At 40.0% G+C, this 18773-nt stretch overlaps 1 protein-coding gene across 1 annotated transcript; it reads left to right on the forward strand.

The window, feature by feature from the left end:
• The first annotated feature begins 2821 nt into the window (after positions 1-2821).
• mpzl3 (myelin protein zero-like 3) lies at positions 2822-14364 on the forward strand. The gene is made up of 6 exons (XM_076144197.1): positions 2822-3054; positions 5196-5362; positions 10097-10310; positions 11369-11525; positions 12451-12520; positions 12765-14364. The coding sequence occupies exons 1-6, from the start codon at positions 2985-2987 to the stop codon at positions 12843-12845; spliced, it is 759 nt and encodes a 252-aa protein (XP_076000312.1). The 5' UTR covers positions 2822-2984; the 3' UTR covers positions 12846-14364.
• Positions 14365-18773: the final 4409 nt, after the last annotated feature.

Raw genomic sequence — 18773 nt, forward strand, 5'->3', positions numbered from 1 at the left:
AGCGTGTAATGCACTGTACAAGTGATAGCAGGTTATGGGATCCAGACTCTTGGGACAGGTTTTCTAAATCACTCCCTGGTAATGACTAACGGAATAAGCCATTATCTCCCACGATCAATTTATTATTGCTTCTCACGTGAAGCATTTCAGAAATAATGTAACGTGGGCCTTGATTATGGAAATGGAAATAATGTGTCACCTCTTCCACCTCCCGCCCTCTCTCTTTGTCTTCATCTTTCTCACTTGTTCTCAGCCTTCCTCCCTCTCTGTCTCGTGGTGGTTTGCATTCCGCACATTTAGACGGGATTGACTTGGCACAGCAATTCGGCCAGGCACTGTATTTCATCACGCGCACACACACTCACTCACTCACACAAACATGGGCTTGGCTTAGTAGGTTACAGAGGGAGAAAACAAGTCATTCTACTGGAATGTTATTATACGCCTTAGTTTTTGACTGCACTTCAGTACATTAGACATAACTATTGTACTAAAACTCCTCAGACAGACAGACAGACAGACAGACAGACAGACAGACAGACAGACAGACAGACAGACAGACAGACAGACAGACAGACACACACACACACACACACACACACGCTGTACAATATCTACACTGAAACTCAATATGTTCATCCATTCATTCTATAGATAGAGAGTTGGCCATACTTGCTAGTGACGAGTAGTGTTGACATACTTTCCTTTCACTGGTGTGAGAACCAGCTACCTTAATACGAAGTCTGTGAGTATCAGTTAAATATGTATCTCAACATGTGTAACCTTCAAGAGACAAAGGTATTGAACTGTATAAGTCACCACCTTTCATCAACTATTCAACAGCACACATGTAGCGCATAAAAAGCGATGAGATGTCCAAAAGGCCTCTCACGTACTCAGCTGAGGGATAACGTCTAGATACACCATCTGGTCCTACCAATTTAAATCACCTTTATTAGTTCCCACCAGTGTTGACAACAGAAGAACCATTCCCTTGTTGACTAATGTCGCCAGAAAAGCAGAGTCGGTAAGCGGGGAGCATTCACTGTGAAGATTTTAGATGAAACCCAACCCAGATTACCGGAGCTACACAGAGAGTCCTGTATTCACACACACAATACATAAGACAATAACTTGCTGTGTGTGCAAATGTACCCAGGTAAGTTGGATGTAAGATTTTGACAGTCTTACAATGGAGGATTTGGAATCTCTGTCAAAGTAAAGCAGATTATATAATGTAGTAAATGCAATGCAACACTGTGAAACGGTGAATTTGTGAACCGTCTCAGGTAAGCACTGTAACTCAGCGCCTATTTAGACAAAGAAAGGGAATTCCTGCCTCTGGGTGGGAACTGTTATATAATATTGTCAACATTGTACAGAAACAATACAAACACTGTGCTTGTGAATGGACTCAGAGAACATGAAACCTATAATTTCCAACATCCTTATATTCTGTCAGTGAATGTCGATGAAATCTAATTTTGCATCTCATCTAATATAAACAAAGCGGGCAGCCGATTAATATAAATAGATATAAAACTGCAGCCTTATATCTGTAAAAATAACCCTTCTGGATCTCTGTCAAGGGTTAATTAACTAGACAAAAGTAATTACTGGGAAGATCTTATGTGTGAACATGACTTTGTACTATCTGAGACAAATTAGTTGTATTAAATTAGAAATGTTATTATAATTGATTCCCTTTTCCCTTTTCGGTTAATTTCTTTTTTTTTTCCTTTTCATACCGAAACGCCTTAGTCAGCCCTTAGTGAATAAACATTCCTGTCAAGCTTTCACACTCTTGCAGCAATATTTAAGGCAAAATTATAATTTATATTTCTTGAACACACAGGAGATCATTTAGTTTGTACATTTAATTTTTAATTTTAATATTGCTTTGCCTCTCTGCTTGCACACCCATAAAATGTCTATATACCCTTTATTTCTGTTAGCTCACTGAATCATATAGTGACACACGGCTCCCAAACCCCAGAGTGAGAGAGAACGCTGGTACTCCTCCTAGGGATCTCCTCCAACATGACTACAACATCGCTGTTTTGAATTTTTCGGAAATGCTCCTGGCAGACCAGATGGATGTCAGGATGTAACTGACAATCTAGACCAAATACAGGCATAAATAAACTTCAAAGGACTTTACACAAACATGTGGCGAGAGAGATAATCATTACACCAGATTTTAACTAGAGCAACGGCTGGAAAAACAAATACTCTCTCCCATTAGAGATAATTACAACATTAAAGACAGGACCTTTGGGGATGAGATGGTGGAGGAATACGCTTGGAAAAGCAGGAAAATCCCAATGGAACACCCATGGATTTATACAGAAGCTGGCTGCAGAGATAACGGAAAGATCTAGGAGACGGGCCCTGACACAGAGAGGTCATATGAGGCCTAAATGTGTTATATTTCCTACTATACTATAAATATACTAAAGTAAAAACATAATTAAAACATGACCTACATTCAGAATATGCAATTTTAGGCTCACCCTACCCTCAATCAATCAATCAATCAATCAATCAGTCAGTCAGTCAATCAATCAATCAATCAATCATTGATTTTTTATTTGTCTGTTTCAACCTGTGCCTCTTTAAAAAGGCACATTTCAATTTTACCACTATCCCACTATAAAGTCGTTATTGTCTCCTACAGTAAAATAACCTTTATTGTCTTTCGATATAATTACGTTGATCCTCCATTAGGTTATATTTCTAATGTTGTACTTTATGTAACATTTAAAGTAGCCATAGTTAAGACTGGAGCTCCCAGCAGCAGCAGCAGCTCCACTTCCTGATACACCTGTTTGTCAGGTAGGATTTCAGTGCCTCCTGTACGCAGACGGAAAGACTGAGTCATGACCAGAACGGACTATGGGAGGAAATTCACCGAAATATTGACGTAACATTACCCTCTTTTTTTCCCTCATCGTTTGCGTCGCAAACCAGTTTTCAGGTCGAAAATGTTCGGATTGCACCGCAGGAATACAACTCTGAATGTCGTTTTGTTGCTGTACTGGGTCGCTTGTTTTGGTGAGTAAACAGGCCTGAGCTCGCTCCGCTCCGCTTTGGTAATGGAGAAAAAGATATGTCTGCTCGAATATGTTTGTGAGCTAATAAACACAGTAGAGACGCATGTTAATTCAGAAATATAACAAAATCATCCTAATTCGGCGTTGTTTTATTGTTTTAATCAATTTCTTCAGTCAACGTGCTTCATTTTCAAAGCCACTGGATGTGTGTGAAAAGTCCGACCATAGTTCAACAAACAAGACAGATAAGCACAGCTCTCTACAAAGACAAACAATAACTTTCCACGGTCTATTTATCTACCAGAATTGTAACAAAACCGGTCTGCAATGTCGCCTGGTTTCGGTGGACACATAAATATCAACTTTCCAGGAAGACGAAGTGATACTATTCGGACAAAAAGTACCCCCGAAGTCGGTGAACGCCTCACCGATTTCTGCTGACACGTAGTTAATCCCACAATAAATGGAGATAGTAATGGTTTTATTTCAGGTTACGGCTTTTAAAGGCAGAATAGCCTACAAGTCTGCTCGCTGCCTGAGTGCACAGAGGAACAGACCATAATCATGACGAACCAGGGCTACAGGCGTGCAGGAACGCAGGCAGCTCATTGCACTATCTTATTGTGGTGCAGTAGAAACATGGCTCCTTTTGTGCCCCAGTGAAAGACTGAGCTTCTGCCGCAGGAGGAAAGATAAGAGCAGTTTTGCTGGTGAATTCATTTGCATCACTAGAAGAACAATAGTTTACTTTAAAATCAATTACTGAATGAAAACATGTGGTTTATATGTTTGGCATTTTGCAGTTGGTGACTTTTCCTTGTTAGCTTTGGTTGAACTGTGACCAATAGGGGAAATTAAATGGGACAAAAACATGTTATTTTCATGTAAGGGTGTATTTGTTGAAACATTTGCAACCTTTAATGTCAACTATTAATGTTGTAAACAAGCTTACCCACTCACCTTTTTCTTTAGCTGCCAGCACCACTGTGCACATTGATTGACAACACCCAATCTATTAGCTTCCTCTTTAATATCCATGAATCATGATCAAGATGGCTGCTATTGTGCTGCTACTTTAATTTATCGGCTCAGTTTAACTTTCAAGACCTACTGCGTTTATGAAGGAATCACTATGTTGATGTTGTTGACATACGCAACCTAAGGTCTTTCCAAGCTAAATCCATTAGAATCTATCACTTTATGGGATAAACATTACCCTTTCATACTTATTTGGTTCTCTAAAGGAATCAACAGTGTCGATCTAAGATCAGTAATATTTGCTGATGGTCAGGCTTTTTGAGGCCTTTGCTTCAGTAATGTAATATTTGAATGTCTCCAGCGTTTCCATATGCAGGAGGTTTCACATATTATGCGTGTTAAGAGATAATGGATTGGTCACAGACTTTGATGTTGACCTTCTGTGGCAAATTGGCACAGTTGTTGCATGCTGTGTTTACTGATACACACTGATACAGGTACAGGTGCAAGGTAATGAATCTGCCATAATGGCCTAAGTAACTGTGTCTGACAACACACTTACACATACAACCCTTGTTGGCGTAAATAAATGCTGAAAGAGGGAATAGAGCAGCATAGATGTGTGTTAATCTCTTTGGGAGATTTGTTTGTGAGCATTGGGATAGCTTGGCGTGCGGGCAGGCTGTGTCTTTAGATCTCTGCTGAGTTGTTATGGAAGTCAACAGAGACTTTGGCTTATTGAAAGGATTTATTTAATGAAACCCTTCTACCAATTAAGTTGAGGATATGACATGTCTCCCCACAGATGAGCCCTCTGTTCAGTTTTTGTTCGCGGCTACAGCTGAGCAGCTCATAAATATCTTTCCCCATGTCGTTGCTCCCTTGGCATTCTCAACAAAGCAATAACAGTTAAAACCATCTGGAGGGACACGGACACATACTTCTTTATCTCAAACTACCTGGACAGATCCGTCAAATCCAGTTACTCCAGTCACCTTTTTGAGTACTTTGCACTTTACTATCTGTCCAGATGTCATCATGTGCTTTGTTTACTACAAATAAGTAAGAATTAAATGTACAATTAAACCTTTTTATTTCCTCTTTTCTGTCCTTTTCTGTTACTCTGCTCTCTTGTCTATCACCACTTGCTCTTCTCAAATCCAGCCACCTCCCCAGTCCTCTCCATCACAGTGACGACCCCAGCAGAGCTCCATGCATCTAAAGGGGATCTTGTCACGCTGTCCTGCACATTTGTCTCGACCAGTCGGCCCACCAGCAAGATGTCTGTGGACTGGTCTTACAGGCCACAGACTGGAGGACCACCACAGACTGTGAGTACACATTTATCCGTCACTACTCTCACAACTGGATTTCATTTTTTTATACTCTCACATAGAACTTAAGCATATAAATCGATTACTTTGTTTATCCGGTATTTGCAGGATCAATAATAATACTAATACATTCCTCCAATGCTAAATTGCAAAAGTGAGGCTTTGCTTTGGTTGCAGATTTATGGCTTTTCACCTTTTTTTTGGTCAATCTTATTGACACAGCAATGTTCACCCCATGACTGTACCACATACTTACTGAATCAATAATACACAAGAGCAAGTTTAAATCAATAGCATGGCACTCGTTGCATCAGTACATTCTTTGCATTGTATTAGAAATGCTCGATATCAGAGTGTAGGCGTTGCACAGGTGACATTTTATTGCTCCAACTGTACAAACACAAGATGTTTGCTTATCTTTGTGCTTTACATGGATATTGAACATTGTTATCTGAACTGCCCGGCCAGTGCAACCCACTAGAATAACATTGTTACAGGGACGGAACTGCAAACCTATCGTCATGGAGTGGGAAAATCTAGCTTCAAAACCACTTTTAGCTTGCAAAAAACCCCGTCTTTTTGTCTTCCCCTTTGCGTTTGAACCCCCGCTCTTGTATAAATCCAGAGGAAACCCTGGCTTGGTCAGAACCCTTAATGCTGTTTCTCTCCGGTGGTATTGCGGTCTTGTTCTAAATGTATGTATCACAACCCATAACTGCACTCAGCCCTCTAACCCCTGTGCATTCTGGGTCCAGTTTCACTGACCAATCCACTAAGATCTACCACATAATTTAAGCCGCTCCATTTGGACTTGGAAATAGCCATCAAGTGTGGTTGCATGTAATCCCATTTGTAGCATGGGAATCTATAGAGTGTGGTATTTGCAACTGTATGCCATCATTTCCTATAGGAGCACTCAGAGTTAAGTGGAAGCTAATGTTTTGTGGCTCTGCTGATATGGAGTGCTGTTGGTTTAGTCATTAAGTTGTAGTAGGGGAGGGAGGGAGGGAGGGCGGGAGGGCGACGGGAATCGGGGTGTGTTACGTTGCGTGTTCAGTGTTATAATGCAAATCTGTCCCAGTCAGCAGATATCGTGTCACACAAAGCCACTCGGGTTAGGTGTGTCACCTACAACGTGAGAGAAACAAGGCAGGGCCCATATTTTCCCTCTCAGCCCGCCCAAACTTGTTCCCCCCCCCCCCCAAAAAAAAAAACTCGCGCATAAATAATAACACGCAGCAGTTTCTTGATTAGGTCCATAGACGGAACTGAGATTGAGAGTTTGTATTTCTCTTTCGAAGGCTTCATTTACTCTCCATCCAATTTCATTAGCAGTTTTGGCTGGTTTATTGTCCTGTCTGTCCCCCGGCCGTATATCAGCCGGGGGGGAGGGGGGGAAGACCATGAATAAGCATGTGAAAAGCTCCATCAGAAATATCATTTTGCTGCCAAGCTTTAGTGTCAGTCAGAATTGCTGCAGTGCTTCAGTGGCTCGCATAATTACCTCGGTTTTGATGAGGATTAATTCCGTAGCTTGTACTTTTAGAGGAAGTGAAAGCCGGTGGTAATTGGATCATTTTAATATCTGGAAATTGAATTCTTGGGGAATAATACGCTGTCTTGTGATAGAGATCTAAACTATAAGTTAGGTTAGAGTTGTTAACTTTGCTTGTTTTCGTATGCAATTCAGTCAAAGTTCGTGTTTTCAAAATCTTCTCTTGTAGCTTTAAAACAAAACTTGGCAGTGTTGCTTTATTGCTCATGAGCTCAACAGTGTCATTGGGTTTGTTTCCAGACTGTGCCGACTCTAATGGAGTTGCCACTTCAAGCTTGGTTTATGTAAATAGAGCTTTGCCAACTCCTTAAATGATCATTCGTGGGTGAAACACAGTGGAGAGGGAAAAGGCCGAGCTTGCCTGAGTCCCTCGCAAATATTCAACCCAGACAGTATCTGGGCTGTAAAAGCATAAAGTGGTATCGCAGTCACTGATTGTTCAGGTGATTCTATTTGTACGTGAGGATTTTTATTTGGGGGTTATATAAAGCAAGCCTTGTTGACATTGTTACTAGTGTGTAAACTGTAAAGGTTATAAACCATATGCAAGTTTTCTTCCGATCAAAATATAGGCCAAAATGTTTGTAATTAAGTGTTAGATTATTACTTTTGTAAATTTTACAAAACAAATTGACATTCTATACATCATTTCCACATTTCCATTGTACAGGTATTTTGCAAACGTTGCATATTTTGCATTTATATTCTCTTTTTACATATATTGTCACAATGTACATATTTTACATTTATCTTCTTTTATAAATCAGCAGTTATCAAATGTGTCGATACTATTTCTGTTATGTTTGAGCATTACAATAAATGTACATACTGGGTTGTATACAGTATAATGTTGGAGAAGTCACGCAACTGCATCAGAAACTAGTACTGCATTGATGATGTTAATTTATTATTGGTGTCTATCAATATTTAATTTTAACGAATGGATTTATTGATTACATTTAAATCAGACAATGGAATTGGAGGGGGGACATCTTTCCTTTCCCGTTTTTCTGTATGCAGGATATCTTAGAATGAATCTTGAGTGAGTGAAAGAGTGTGTGTGTGTGTGTAGGGAATAGTAATAATAATAGGTATAAAGTTAACTATCTTCCTCTCCTGTAGTATTTGGGTCTGTTACCCAGGAAAGGGATGAACTAGTTGGATTCATTTCACAGTGAAATCGATAAGGGCCTTCTACTCTGCTGTTAGTGTCGGGGTGATGCCGATATGGCGCTGATCTTATTCTGCAAATTGTATAAACTAGGCTTCTTGATTAGATCAGTGGGCATTTTAGCTCTTGAAGCTCCAAAAAGATGCAGTCAGGTGGAGTAATAATTGGCCATCTTACTTGGACTCGTGCCTGTTTGGTTTAATGTTTAAGGTGTTTCTGAATCTGAATTTGAAACGAGATAACCAGACACAGCCTCTCCCTGCTCAGCAGATCTTCATCTCTGCAATCAGCTTCTTGCTATGGAAACACACAACCTATTGTAATATAACTTCACTTTGTTCTATATAATGAAAATGATTATGATAAGTATTAGTAAAGTAATTTAGCTTCTTTGGTGTAAGACATCATTACACAGTGCATCTTCCTCTGGATGTGCATCAAAAGCTACTGATGATGCAACACAACAGATGCTACTAGCCTTATTTACAATGGCTCAAACCTGGGACCCTTAAATCCAATGTCTGTCTGAAGAACAATGCTTATATACACTTACACTGCTCAGTCACGGACCTTCCCTCACACACACATACACACACGTGCCCCACCCCCTCACTTCAAATTACCCTCTGCCAGAGGGTACATTGGTGCTACCTTGTATTGATTTAGTGCATTATAATGGATATTAGAAGGAGTCCAGATTAAGTTACATGTACTGCGGGGCTCTCTCTTGGTTTCTCCTGCCTACTCTAACCTGCAATGCATAATTGAATAATGTAATATTAATTTCCATATTTGATTTATATTCTTGAAAAGAGACTGACCAGGTTGACTTTACCAGCACTGATCAATGATAGATGTAGCTTCTTCAGGGAGAGCCTTGTTTTAAACTCCACACTCCTGGTGCACGTTCTGTGAGAAACAGACTTTATTGCATATTGAATCATATCACACAAGCACATTTAAACTCCTGATGCTGTGCTTGGAAGGATGTGTGTGAGGAGTACTGAAGGGATTGAAGTTGCTACTGCAAACAAATGGGTGTTTCCTATTGATTACACCGGTGCACATACACAAAATGTATCCACACACTAATCCATACATACTTATTAGCCTTTTCACTCAGTCAAATGTTATATTGAGAGATGGATTATGCTTCACTCTGCTGTAGACAATATTTCCACATGAAAATGTCCTACCGCCTTATATCCACCACCACCTGTTGCTTCAGACACGATGCCTGAAGCAAAAATGATAACTCTGATTTGGGAGTAATGCTGCCCCCTCGGAGACACCTGTCAATTACAGCAGCACCTTATTGAGCTGCTGAGGCTCTGATGTGACTAAACATCAATTGATGTGGGACTGCCATTTTCATAACCTAACACTCTCCTCTCTGAGGCAGAAAAGCTCACCTATTCTGTTAACTTCAATCACTGAAGCCATCCAGGATCATGGGTTCCTCCCCAGTCACACCACAGCCTGAGAATAAATATATATAAAGAGAAAAAAGTCAAGTCACACATAAAGCTTCTATGTGTGACAAAGAAACAGTACCCATATATTACTAAAGTCATTTGTTAGTGATAGTAAATGATCAATAGCGTTGACGGCAATATGTTATGCAACCTTCACAGGTACAACAGTTAGTTACACACCCACACACACACACCAGAGAAGAGGTCTAATAAGGCAAATCAAAGCAGCTGTGGGTGTGAAATGAGTCATTGGGTACAAAGTCAAATTAAATTTAATCACGTATATGTTCACTTTAAAAAAAAACACTGACTGCAGCTCACGGCTTTTACAGAAACCCGTGTTGCATTAACCACTATGAGTTAGTGAGTGAATAGACGCCATTGCTGCGTTTGATGGTATAACAGGAGTGTTCTGAGTGGGAAGAGTCTGCTCCTCTAGATGCTCTGAGATGTCCTGCTTTGCTTTCAATTGCTCGCCTTACATAAAATAAAATGCAACTTATTTCCACCCTATCTTCTTCCCCTTACAGTTTTTCCACTTCTCCTCACGGGCATTCCCACCCACCGATGGTCAGTTTGGTGGTCGTATCCGGTGGCAGGGAACACCGGCACGTGGCGACGCTTCCATCGCTCTGGTAAACGCCACGCTGAACGATAACGGGACGTTCACATGCTCGGTCAGAAACCCTCCTGACGTCCACGGTTCTCCAACTTCACACACCGTACTCACCGTCGCACCCAAGGGTAAGACGGGGCACACACACACACACACACCTCTTCACAGATTGTACATTTACATACACTTTGATTCTACTCCAATTAAGGCATTAATTGCATAAACATCATAATTGGATTGAAATTGACATAATGAACGCCGGTATACTCTGAGCAACAGGACTTCATTATGCTATTGCAAATGAATTTACTCGAGCATGTATTGTAGAATGGGTGTAAGCAACGCCCTCCCCTCTTCTGCTCCAACTGAGTGAGTCCTGTCTATTCTGTGAGTGATGGAATCCTATTTATACATTGTGTATATTGTTCTCAGATTTTCTCCTTAATCACCGAACAGACAGAAATCCGAGTACAGTGAGCACTAATGTGTCTTTTCTCATATCTCAACCCAGATTGCTCAATCCATTCCCTTCTAATTTAGCTCCTCAGACATACAGCGTATAATTTCTCCACACTTGAAACCCTCTTCCGTCACAGCACGTATCCTGTTTTTACCCCGCACATCTAGCTTTGCCCATTTGTACACGTGTATATGTAGATGCGGGGCTGAATGTGAGCCTTCTCCTTTCGTTTATTCTCACTTGTAAATTCTGCTCCAGGATGCATATTTTTAGATGGCAGCTAAATCCAGACATCTATTTTGTGTTTTGTATAAGCCACGTCTTAATGTGAGCCACGATTACTCATTCATATACAGCGTTAACCTGCTTCTGCTGTCAGCAGACTGTAAACGGTAAGAGGCAGGGGCTTCATTAAATTTGATTTTACCCAAATTTATTAGCTGATGCAAATGTTGGCGACATAAATTCACATTGCACAATGTAGTCACTGGTGTTTATCCAGTGTGAGATTAATGAAGATGCCTCCATTCAGGGGTTAGAACCTTTGTTACTCAGTGGTTGTCATAGTTCCCACCATTACATTTGTAAGAAGTAATCACTCTTTCCATTATATGTCCTTAAATGGTGTGTATGCGCTTGTTTGTGGAATAAAAGCTAATGTATGTGAGGGGAGCATCTTGTATGTGTGTTAGTTGTTAATGTGTATCTAATGTCACTCCTCCTCAGCGCCCAGCGTACGCTTCTCTGATGTTGCAGTCCTCCTCGCTTTCATCCTCCTCCCCTCTGGTCTCATCACATTGATTCTGATTGGACGAATGTTCTGTCACAAGGAGCCACGCAGCCAATCAAAGGCCTACAGGTCGCCCATAGAGGTCACCGAGGGGTCAGTAGATTTATTCATCCAATCACTGCTGTGGTTTTTCTCGGGGTTAATGATAGTCATTGCAGGATTTTAGGTGGTTATAGATCTGCCTCTGTTGCTAATTTGATGAGGTTTAAACAAGAATTTAAGTTTGAGTTAAGGCTTTGATTCTGGGAGAGTCTAGAGGTGCCATGAATCAGTGTGGAGGGCAGCACTGGAGGATACAAATAGGATCACAGCTGAGCTGTAAAAACTGCTTATAGGGTGGCAGACTTCAACTCTAATCAACTGCTTGCTCTTGGTTAACCTTGTGGTTTGACGTTGGGTGGATAGTTGGAATTGTATTGACTTTTTCACCGTTATAATACGGAGAAAAAACAAAGTACATCCCCATTGTTGGGACAATATAATACATAGGAAACACTGCATATGGAGTCTGAAATGATGCTAATTAAGTAAAATAAATGTATAAAGCATACTAAATTTATTTTGTAATGTTTAATTAAGATTTTTTGAATTTGAAAAAATAGCAAAAATTAATTAATTAATAATAAAAAAATGCATTACTAAAAGGTAAACTCATATATCATAAAAAATACAGTTAACATTCTGTAGTTTTACGTTTTTTTCTGTTGAATCTGATCAATGAATCTAATGAATCATACACATTTTTCTATCACGAGCTTGTTCACTTCAAACTCAATACAAGAGAAATTCAGAAAACTACTGTGAATAACGACCAACAAGGTCTGACATCAACTCTATGACGCATGGGAACATCATTCCATAATTGAATTCAAATGAGTTTCGATAGTACGCCATTTATTTTTTCACATTCAGACCAATCCCGAAATGTTAAAAACAGTGTCAGAATTCCATTAGAATGATCAAGTGTGTGATTATTATCATCCCTAACCTGTTCCGCTGTTCTTTCTGCATTCACCAGAGAGGAATATGGCAACGTGCCACCGAGGACCAAGGAAAAGGGGGCGACATGCTGTGAGCTGTATCTGATGGTACTGTACACGCTGCATTAAACCACACTGTCTCTTCCTCTTTATGAATAACTTATTGAGACATGTCTGCAAGATCTGTTTCACCAAGTAAATTTTACATGTCTGACAACACGACTTGAGGGTTTATAAAATATAGATTTTTGTTTTTCAAAGGGGGTTTCTGTACGTCTTGTCTATACGTGATACTTGCGCATCTGTGTGCAACTCCAGCTGTCTGATTAATTGTCTGTCTGTCTTGTTTCAGGACTCGGATGAGGAGGATTTGCACTACGATATAAAAACCAGGCCTCCAGCAGATGAAGACTATGTGGAGTCTCGATGCTAGAGTACCCTGCTGGCAGTGATGTGTAATTGCAACGTGTGGACATTTTGGAGTATTGTACAAAAGTGATATTTTTCTTGTATGATCATCAGAATCTATCCGCTCTACCATTGACAACAACCAGTCTACTGCTTGTTCTATTGTTAGGCAGCTGGTAGAAAGCAGAGTTTAATGGTTGTGGTCTGGATCAGATTATTATTGTTTTTTTACAGGCACCTCCACTGTCCAATCTGTCTATGCTATATGATGCCGTACCATCATGTTAGACAGACACACACACACACAGATTGACGCCGCGTATATTTTTCACATTTCGATAGTATATGTGTCACTTTGGAACTTTATTGTGAAGGAGATGGATGGCCTTATTGGTGCCTAATGTATTGCCAATGTGCTATGAAATCAGTTAATGTCTAGTTGACTTGTAGTGGAATCTTTGTTTTTTTCTTTGTATTTCGACAGAAAATAAATTGTTTATTAGTTTCGATCACTAGTACTATTTATACAGAATGATGTTGTGTATATACATATATATATTTAATACACAGTGGATAGTTTTGTAATGCGAATGCTGAAATAAAAATCCGGTCCTCTCAGAATTCTTCTCCACCATAAATGGGAATTTGAAACCAACAAACAAATTTAACATATTTAATAAAATATTATATAAAAATATCTAATAATAAAACAAGAACTTTGCAAAGGATTTTCTTTTCTCCAGTGGAGTCTTTCTGAATAAGTCAAGTGTTCTCCCACAGGTTTTTTAAGGCTCTTTTGTCTTCCTTCTCTGAATCAGCTCCATGCAGTTGGTGGTTTATATTATCATCACATTAGAAGTTCCAGCTCTACTTCATCTTTAACCCTCTGCGTCTCTCCCTCCTGATGAGAAGCAACCCTAAAGAATGATGCTGCTGCTGCTAACTTGCTGGCGTTAAATATGGTGTTCTTTATGCTGTGGTGGAAAAGAGTTCAGATTTGGTCTCACTATCCTATAAGGATAAGTTTGGGCTGATTAGTTATTTACATAGATTGAGTGTCCTTGTATATAACTAATGTCTCCCAACTCACCACTCTCACCTGACAGTCCAAAGGTGCTGCGTACATTACATTGTTTTTCCATGCAGAGGTCTTGTTTGTTTTTCAAGCGCCTTCCTGACCCATTTCGAACCTCATCAGCAGGATCTACATTTGAGGTTAATCCAAATCGTTTGAATTGATACAAGGTGCATGCAACAGATTATTTGTGAAAAGTGTACATCTGCACTGTACTATTTCTATTGATTCCAGGCATTACATCACAGAAATTAACAGATTTCTTGCATATATCCATTGTTTTTGCAACATCGGCAAATAAATGTAAAATATGTACATATCACTTTGAAAATCAGTATCATTTCTATACGTAGTTTTGGATTGCCCGATACTGATGCTTTTCCATGGATGTGGATATTTTGTGTGATATGTATAACAGAGTTGGCTTCTTTTTTACATGTATTACTAAATAAAATGATTGCTTTGCTCATTGGTCTACACTTTGCTTCAGGAAGGGAAGAGCATGACCTTTTAAAAATATGAAGATAAAGACCATAATAGGCAAAGTAATGTGTCTTTGTTACAAACTGAGGCAATTTGTTGCTTAAACCATTTTGCCTTTTGCTTGCTCTTTTCTCACCTCTGTTTGGTCTTGCACTATCCATAAATGGGTCTCTCCCACTGTTGATGTTGAATGCTGAGTATTCCTTAAAAGATTCCCAGAACAGGATACAGCCTCAGAGGTTCCTGGGCAGGTTGCTAGAGCATCTGACTCGTACACACCCACAGTACTATAAAAAAAAACACCTGTGAAACATATAGAAAACCATCAGTCCTCATTCTGTCTGACCTCTTTCCTATTTCACATGCAGCTCATTTGTGCCCTCTGTGTTTTAATAATTTACACAGTGCTGCGGAGAAAAACAATTATCATTTTTTGCTTCAGCTGAGCAACCATGGCAACGGCTTACTCATGTCAGGCTGCAATGAGCACATGGGAAAAGATGGGGAAATAATGCAAAAAATACAGATAAAGGAAAAGACAAGATTTCCTAAATAGAATGATGGGGAGGGGGACTGAGATATGCCAGTCTTCGGTCTAAAGTACTGTACATAATGACCATTTCATATGCAGGCATGTGAGTAAATATCTGCTTTATGAGCCTGTCCCATACAGTATTTTCCTTTTTAATGCAATGTGCCACATAAGTGTTGAAGCAAATCTTCACAGTGAAATACACACTCAACTAGCATCTACCATAGAGTGTGGACTGAGAAAGCAGAACACCAATATTTGCTGAGGCATAGAAGTGTCTTTACCCCTAGCAGGGGAAATTTAGATAACTGATGACCTCATGTGTTTGACGTCTGGCTAAGTAGCTCCATATTTAGATGGTTATCATTTCTTTCTTATATCGCTTTAAATTCATATCAGCTTCGACAGTTCAAAAAAAAGACGGAGAGTTGCTGATGGTGTCTCCTTACAAGGGCTGTCACTGTCTGCGTCCCATCAACAGACACCTGTTTACGGAAAGTTGTCAATTCCCATTCCCAGTACAGTTCTCTCCATTCACAGTGAGAGAAACACAGTAACAGTTATATCAACAACAAAACTATATAAGCACATTTTGATTCTACTGACACAGCTGGCCTATCCGAACACAGCTGTTGCCATACGAGGCTATTTCTTCTTTGCTGACTTTCTTTCAGGTTTGAACAATCTGAACAGTTTTCTTGGAACATTGTGGTGTTGCTGGGAGACATCCAACACAAGGTGAAATATGTAAGAAAACACCGGTTTTTCTTCCTCACAATTACAATACATTATATTTTGGAAATGGAATGAAGTAAAAGTGATGAGAAAATCACCAGAGATCAGTTCCAACATTTAGACAAAAACAGGAACAGAGGGTCATCATCCTGGTGCAGTTAATAATGAATCATCCATCCATCATCATACCTCTGATGCACTTCCTACTGAAAATGGCATCACTTTATGGAGAATAATCATATTGTTTACTGCAAATGGGAAGCATACAGACAACTCTATGTACCATTTTCTTTATGTCCTACACTGTAATCACATTCCTCCCAGAGTTTAACACCAGAGTCATGTTAGTCTCCAAACATCATAGAAGTGTGATGTTTGAGCTTCAGACTTAACAACAATAACAATAGTGCTTATTATTGTTATGGTTCATTCGTACTTAATAATATGATATACTTACTTCATATAGTCTTTAAATCACTTATCTATATATCTATATGTTTCAAAAGCATCCATTTTAGTCTTCTTTGAGACTCAGATAGCAATGTGACTTTTAAGACCATTCCAGGTGCTTATTGTTTGTCTGGATTTGTTTTTGTAATAAGCTTTTCTGTCATTTCTATTCTTTTCAGCAGCTGACCATCAGTTTGTAGTGTGTATAGCACACAGCATGTTGGCATGTCAGACTGTCCTGACAGCATCACCAAGAGAGTTTTGAAGATGATTCCTTTAAGCAACTTCATATCTGCACGACAAGTGTTTGTTGTTTGTATTCATATATATGATAAGTTGTTCAACAAACAAACCAAGACACAACAAGCCAACTTTTAAACCATGGTAAAGGGGGGACATTTACAACTTCATTTGTATCAATTCACTTTCAGATTTGGATTTAGACTAGCTTACACATGCTAGCCAGCTAACACAAGCTCACTAACCTTACCTAGCTTACTAACCAGCCAACATTCTCCAGCTGAGCTAAAATAAAAGACAAACTTGCCAACACTGGAGTTAAAACAAAGAGAAAATACCTATATTAGCCATTTTAGCCATCTTTCTTTAAAGCTCCTTTCTGTTTTAAATGTCTTCTAAACAGTGGCATGTTGTCGCTGAGGCCCTCAGCCATCGCTTATGGCAAATGCCTAAATTTTGAGATTTGTGTAATCATCTTGTCCATGTCCACTTCCTGTAAGACATCAGGATTCATGATTCACCTTGTGATCTGGGATAAGAGCTTCATTCCACATCTTGATACCAGTTCAACAATTGATTGCTTACGGTTAATCTAATGGGACAGTATTTGGGGTTTTAAGATTCCTGGATAACCTGCTGTCGCTTGGATGGGAAGCTCTTAGAGATGACAATTTGGACAATTTGTAAAGGTTCATACAAGACAACTACAACTGCCTTAGAATGAAACACACTCAAAAAGAAACAAAGGTATTGGACTTGGCAGGAATGGAAAAGAGACAATGTAGTGTCAATGTGTGAATAATGAATTACATGGTAATCGGAAAAAATTTACCCTGTAATCACGATTAGCAGGTCTTAATGGTGTCAAAAAGACAAAACATATAATCTGATGGATTCTGACAAGTTAGAGAGGTGTTATTGATTGATTTCTGTGGTTTGTACAGTGGCAGATGTTGTCTGACAGAAGTGTCAGATAAGCGGACAAAGATTGACATGCTGAGACATTAAGCTATAAAGCAGCTTGTTTTGGCTAGACAACCTAAATCATCAGGAGCAGTGGGTCAGTTTATCATCAAATACTGGCCTGCCTGCTACAGATGCATCAGACCGAACCTTCCCACACACTCTCCTTTTCTGCACACACACTCTTTGTGCTGCCACCCATACCTGCCACTGCCACGCTGTGTTTCTGGGAGAAGTAATGACAATTACTATGGCTGCATTCCCCCAGCTGTTTAATGTTCCTTTCTCAAAGGTTTTTCAGCAATTCTCCCAGGAAAGGGTTTCAATTTGTGTTATAATTCGTCTGTGATGATTGAGGGATAAGTGGCTAGAGAAGAAAGGTATGAAGGGGTGGCTGATTATGGGATGGGATTTTGCCACTTATTGTTTAGCTTTGGAGGCTGCCAACCTTTTTGTCATTATGCAACATTTGCCATTTATTGAAAATGAGCAAATACCTAAATAGAACACAACCACAGTTCTCAATCTTGTAGCACAGGACCCTCAACACGGCATATTCTCCATCTCTCCCTGGTCGACCTACTAATCAGGTGTGTTTTACCAATCTCTGGGAGGCGCCAACTCATGATCAACTCTACTCTCTTACCTGATCAAGTATTGGAAAAGCGGAGTTGTGGGCTCAGAGGATCCAGATTGAGAACATTTTTGCTGGAACAACAAAGCACATAAAGATACAAGAATATCAAACTTTCTTGGCATGCAACTTTGAAAAGTTGTACCCTGGACAACTTTGGTAAATCCTAACAGCAAATGTATGTAACTGACCTTCAGTGAGGCACTTAGCTCCCAGTTGCGCCCAGTGGTGTGGCCCTGTGGGACTGTGTGGGTGTCTGAGCTTGCAGCTCTACAGTATGGATGTGACTGAGTAAAGCAGGTCAGTGCAGAAAACGATGATGCATACTCAGCACAACCCTGCATTACAGTGATACTGTCATATATTTGAGTATAGAGCATGATGACACATTGAGATGATGTAGCGCAGCCAGGTAATGGTCATAGATTAGACTGTTCGGCAGGAGAGGCCTCCAGGAAGGCTATGGCTCGGTGTAGGGTAATGATTTCCCCTCAGTGAACTGGATGTAGAATAATCCTGTAATAGAGAAGAATAGCAAGAGCGTTTTTGCAACCCCTCAGGACTCTTTCCTCTACCCCCAATCTATCCCTCTGTTTTCCTCTTCTCCATCCCTCCCTCCATCCTCATTGTGTCTGTAGCATCTGCTGGCGCTCACTGGTGTCAGAGCGGGGGTGGGGACTCTTCTGACACCACAGGGAGCATGTGTGCGCGTGTGTGTCTGTGTTTCCGTGTGTGCGTATGTGTGTTATGAAAGACAAATACAGAGTGTGGGTGTTTGCGTGAGCATGCGCCTGTGCGTCTCACTGTATGCTAATGGTTATAAATGTAGTTGTGGGAAGAA

Source organism: Genypterus blacodes, unplaced genomic scaffold (genome assembly GCF_046128005.1).
Source record: "Genypterus blacodes isolate CSIRO-AG114 ecotype Tasmania unplaced genomic scaffold, CSIRO-AGI_Gbla_v1 ptg000003l_1, whole genome shotgun sequence".
NCBI lineage: Eukaryota > Metazoa > Chordata > Actinopteri > Ophidiiformes > Ophidiidae > Genypterus > Genypterus blacodes.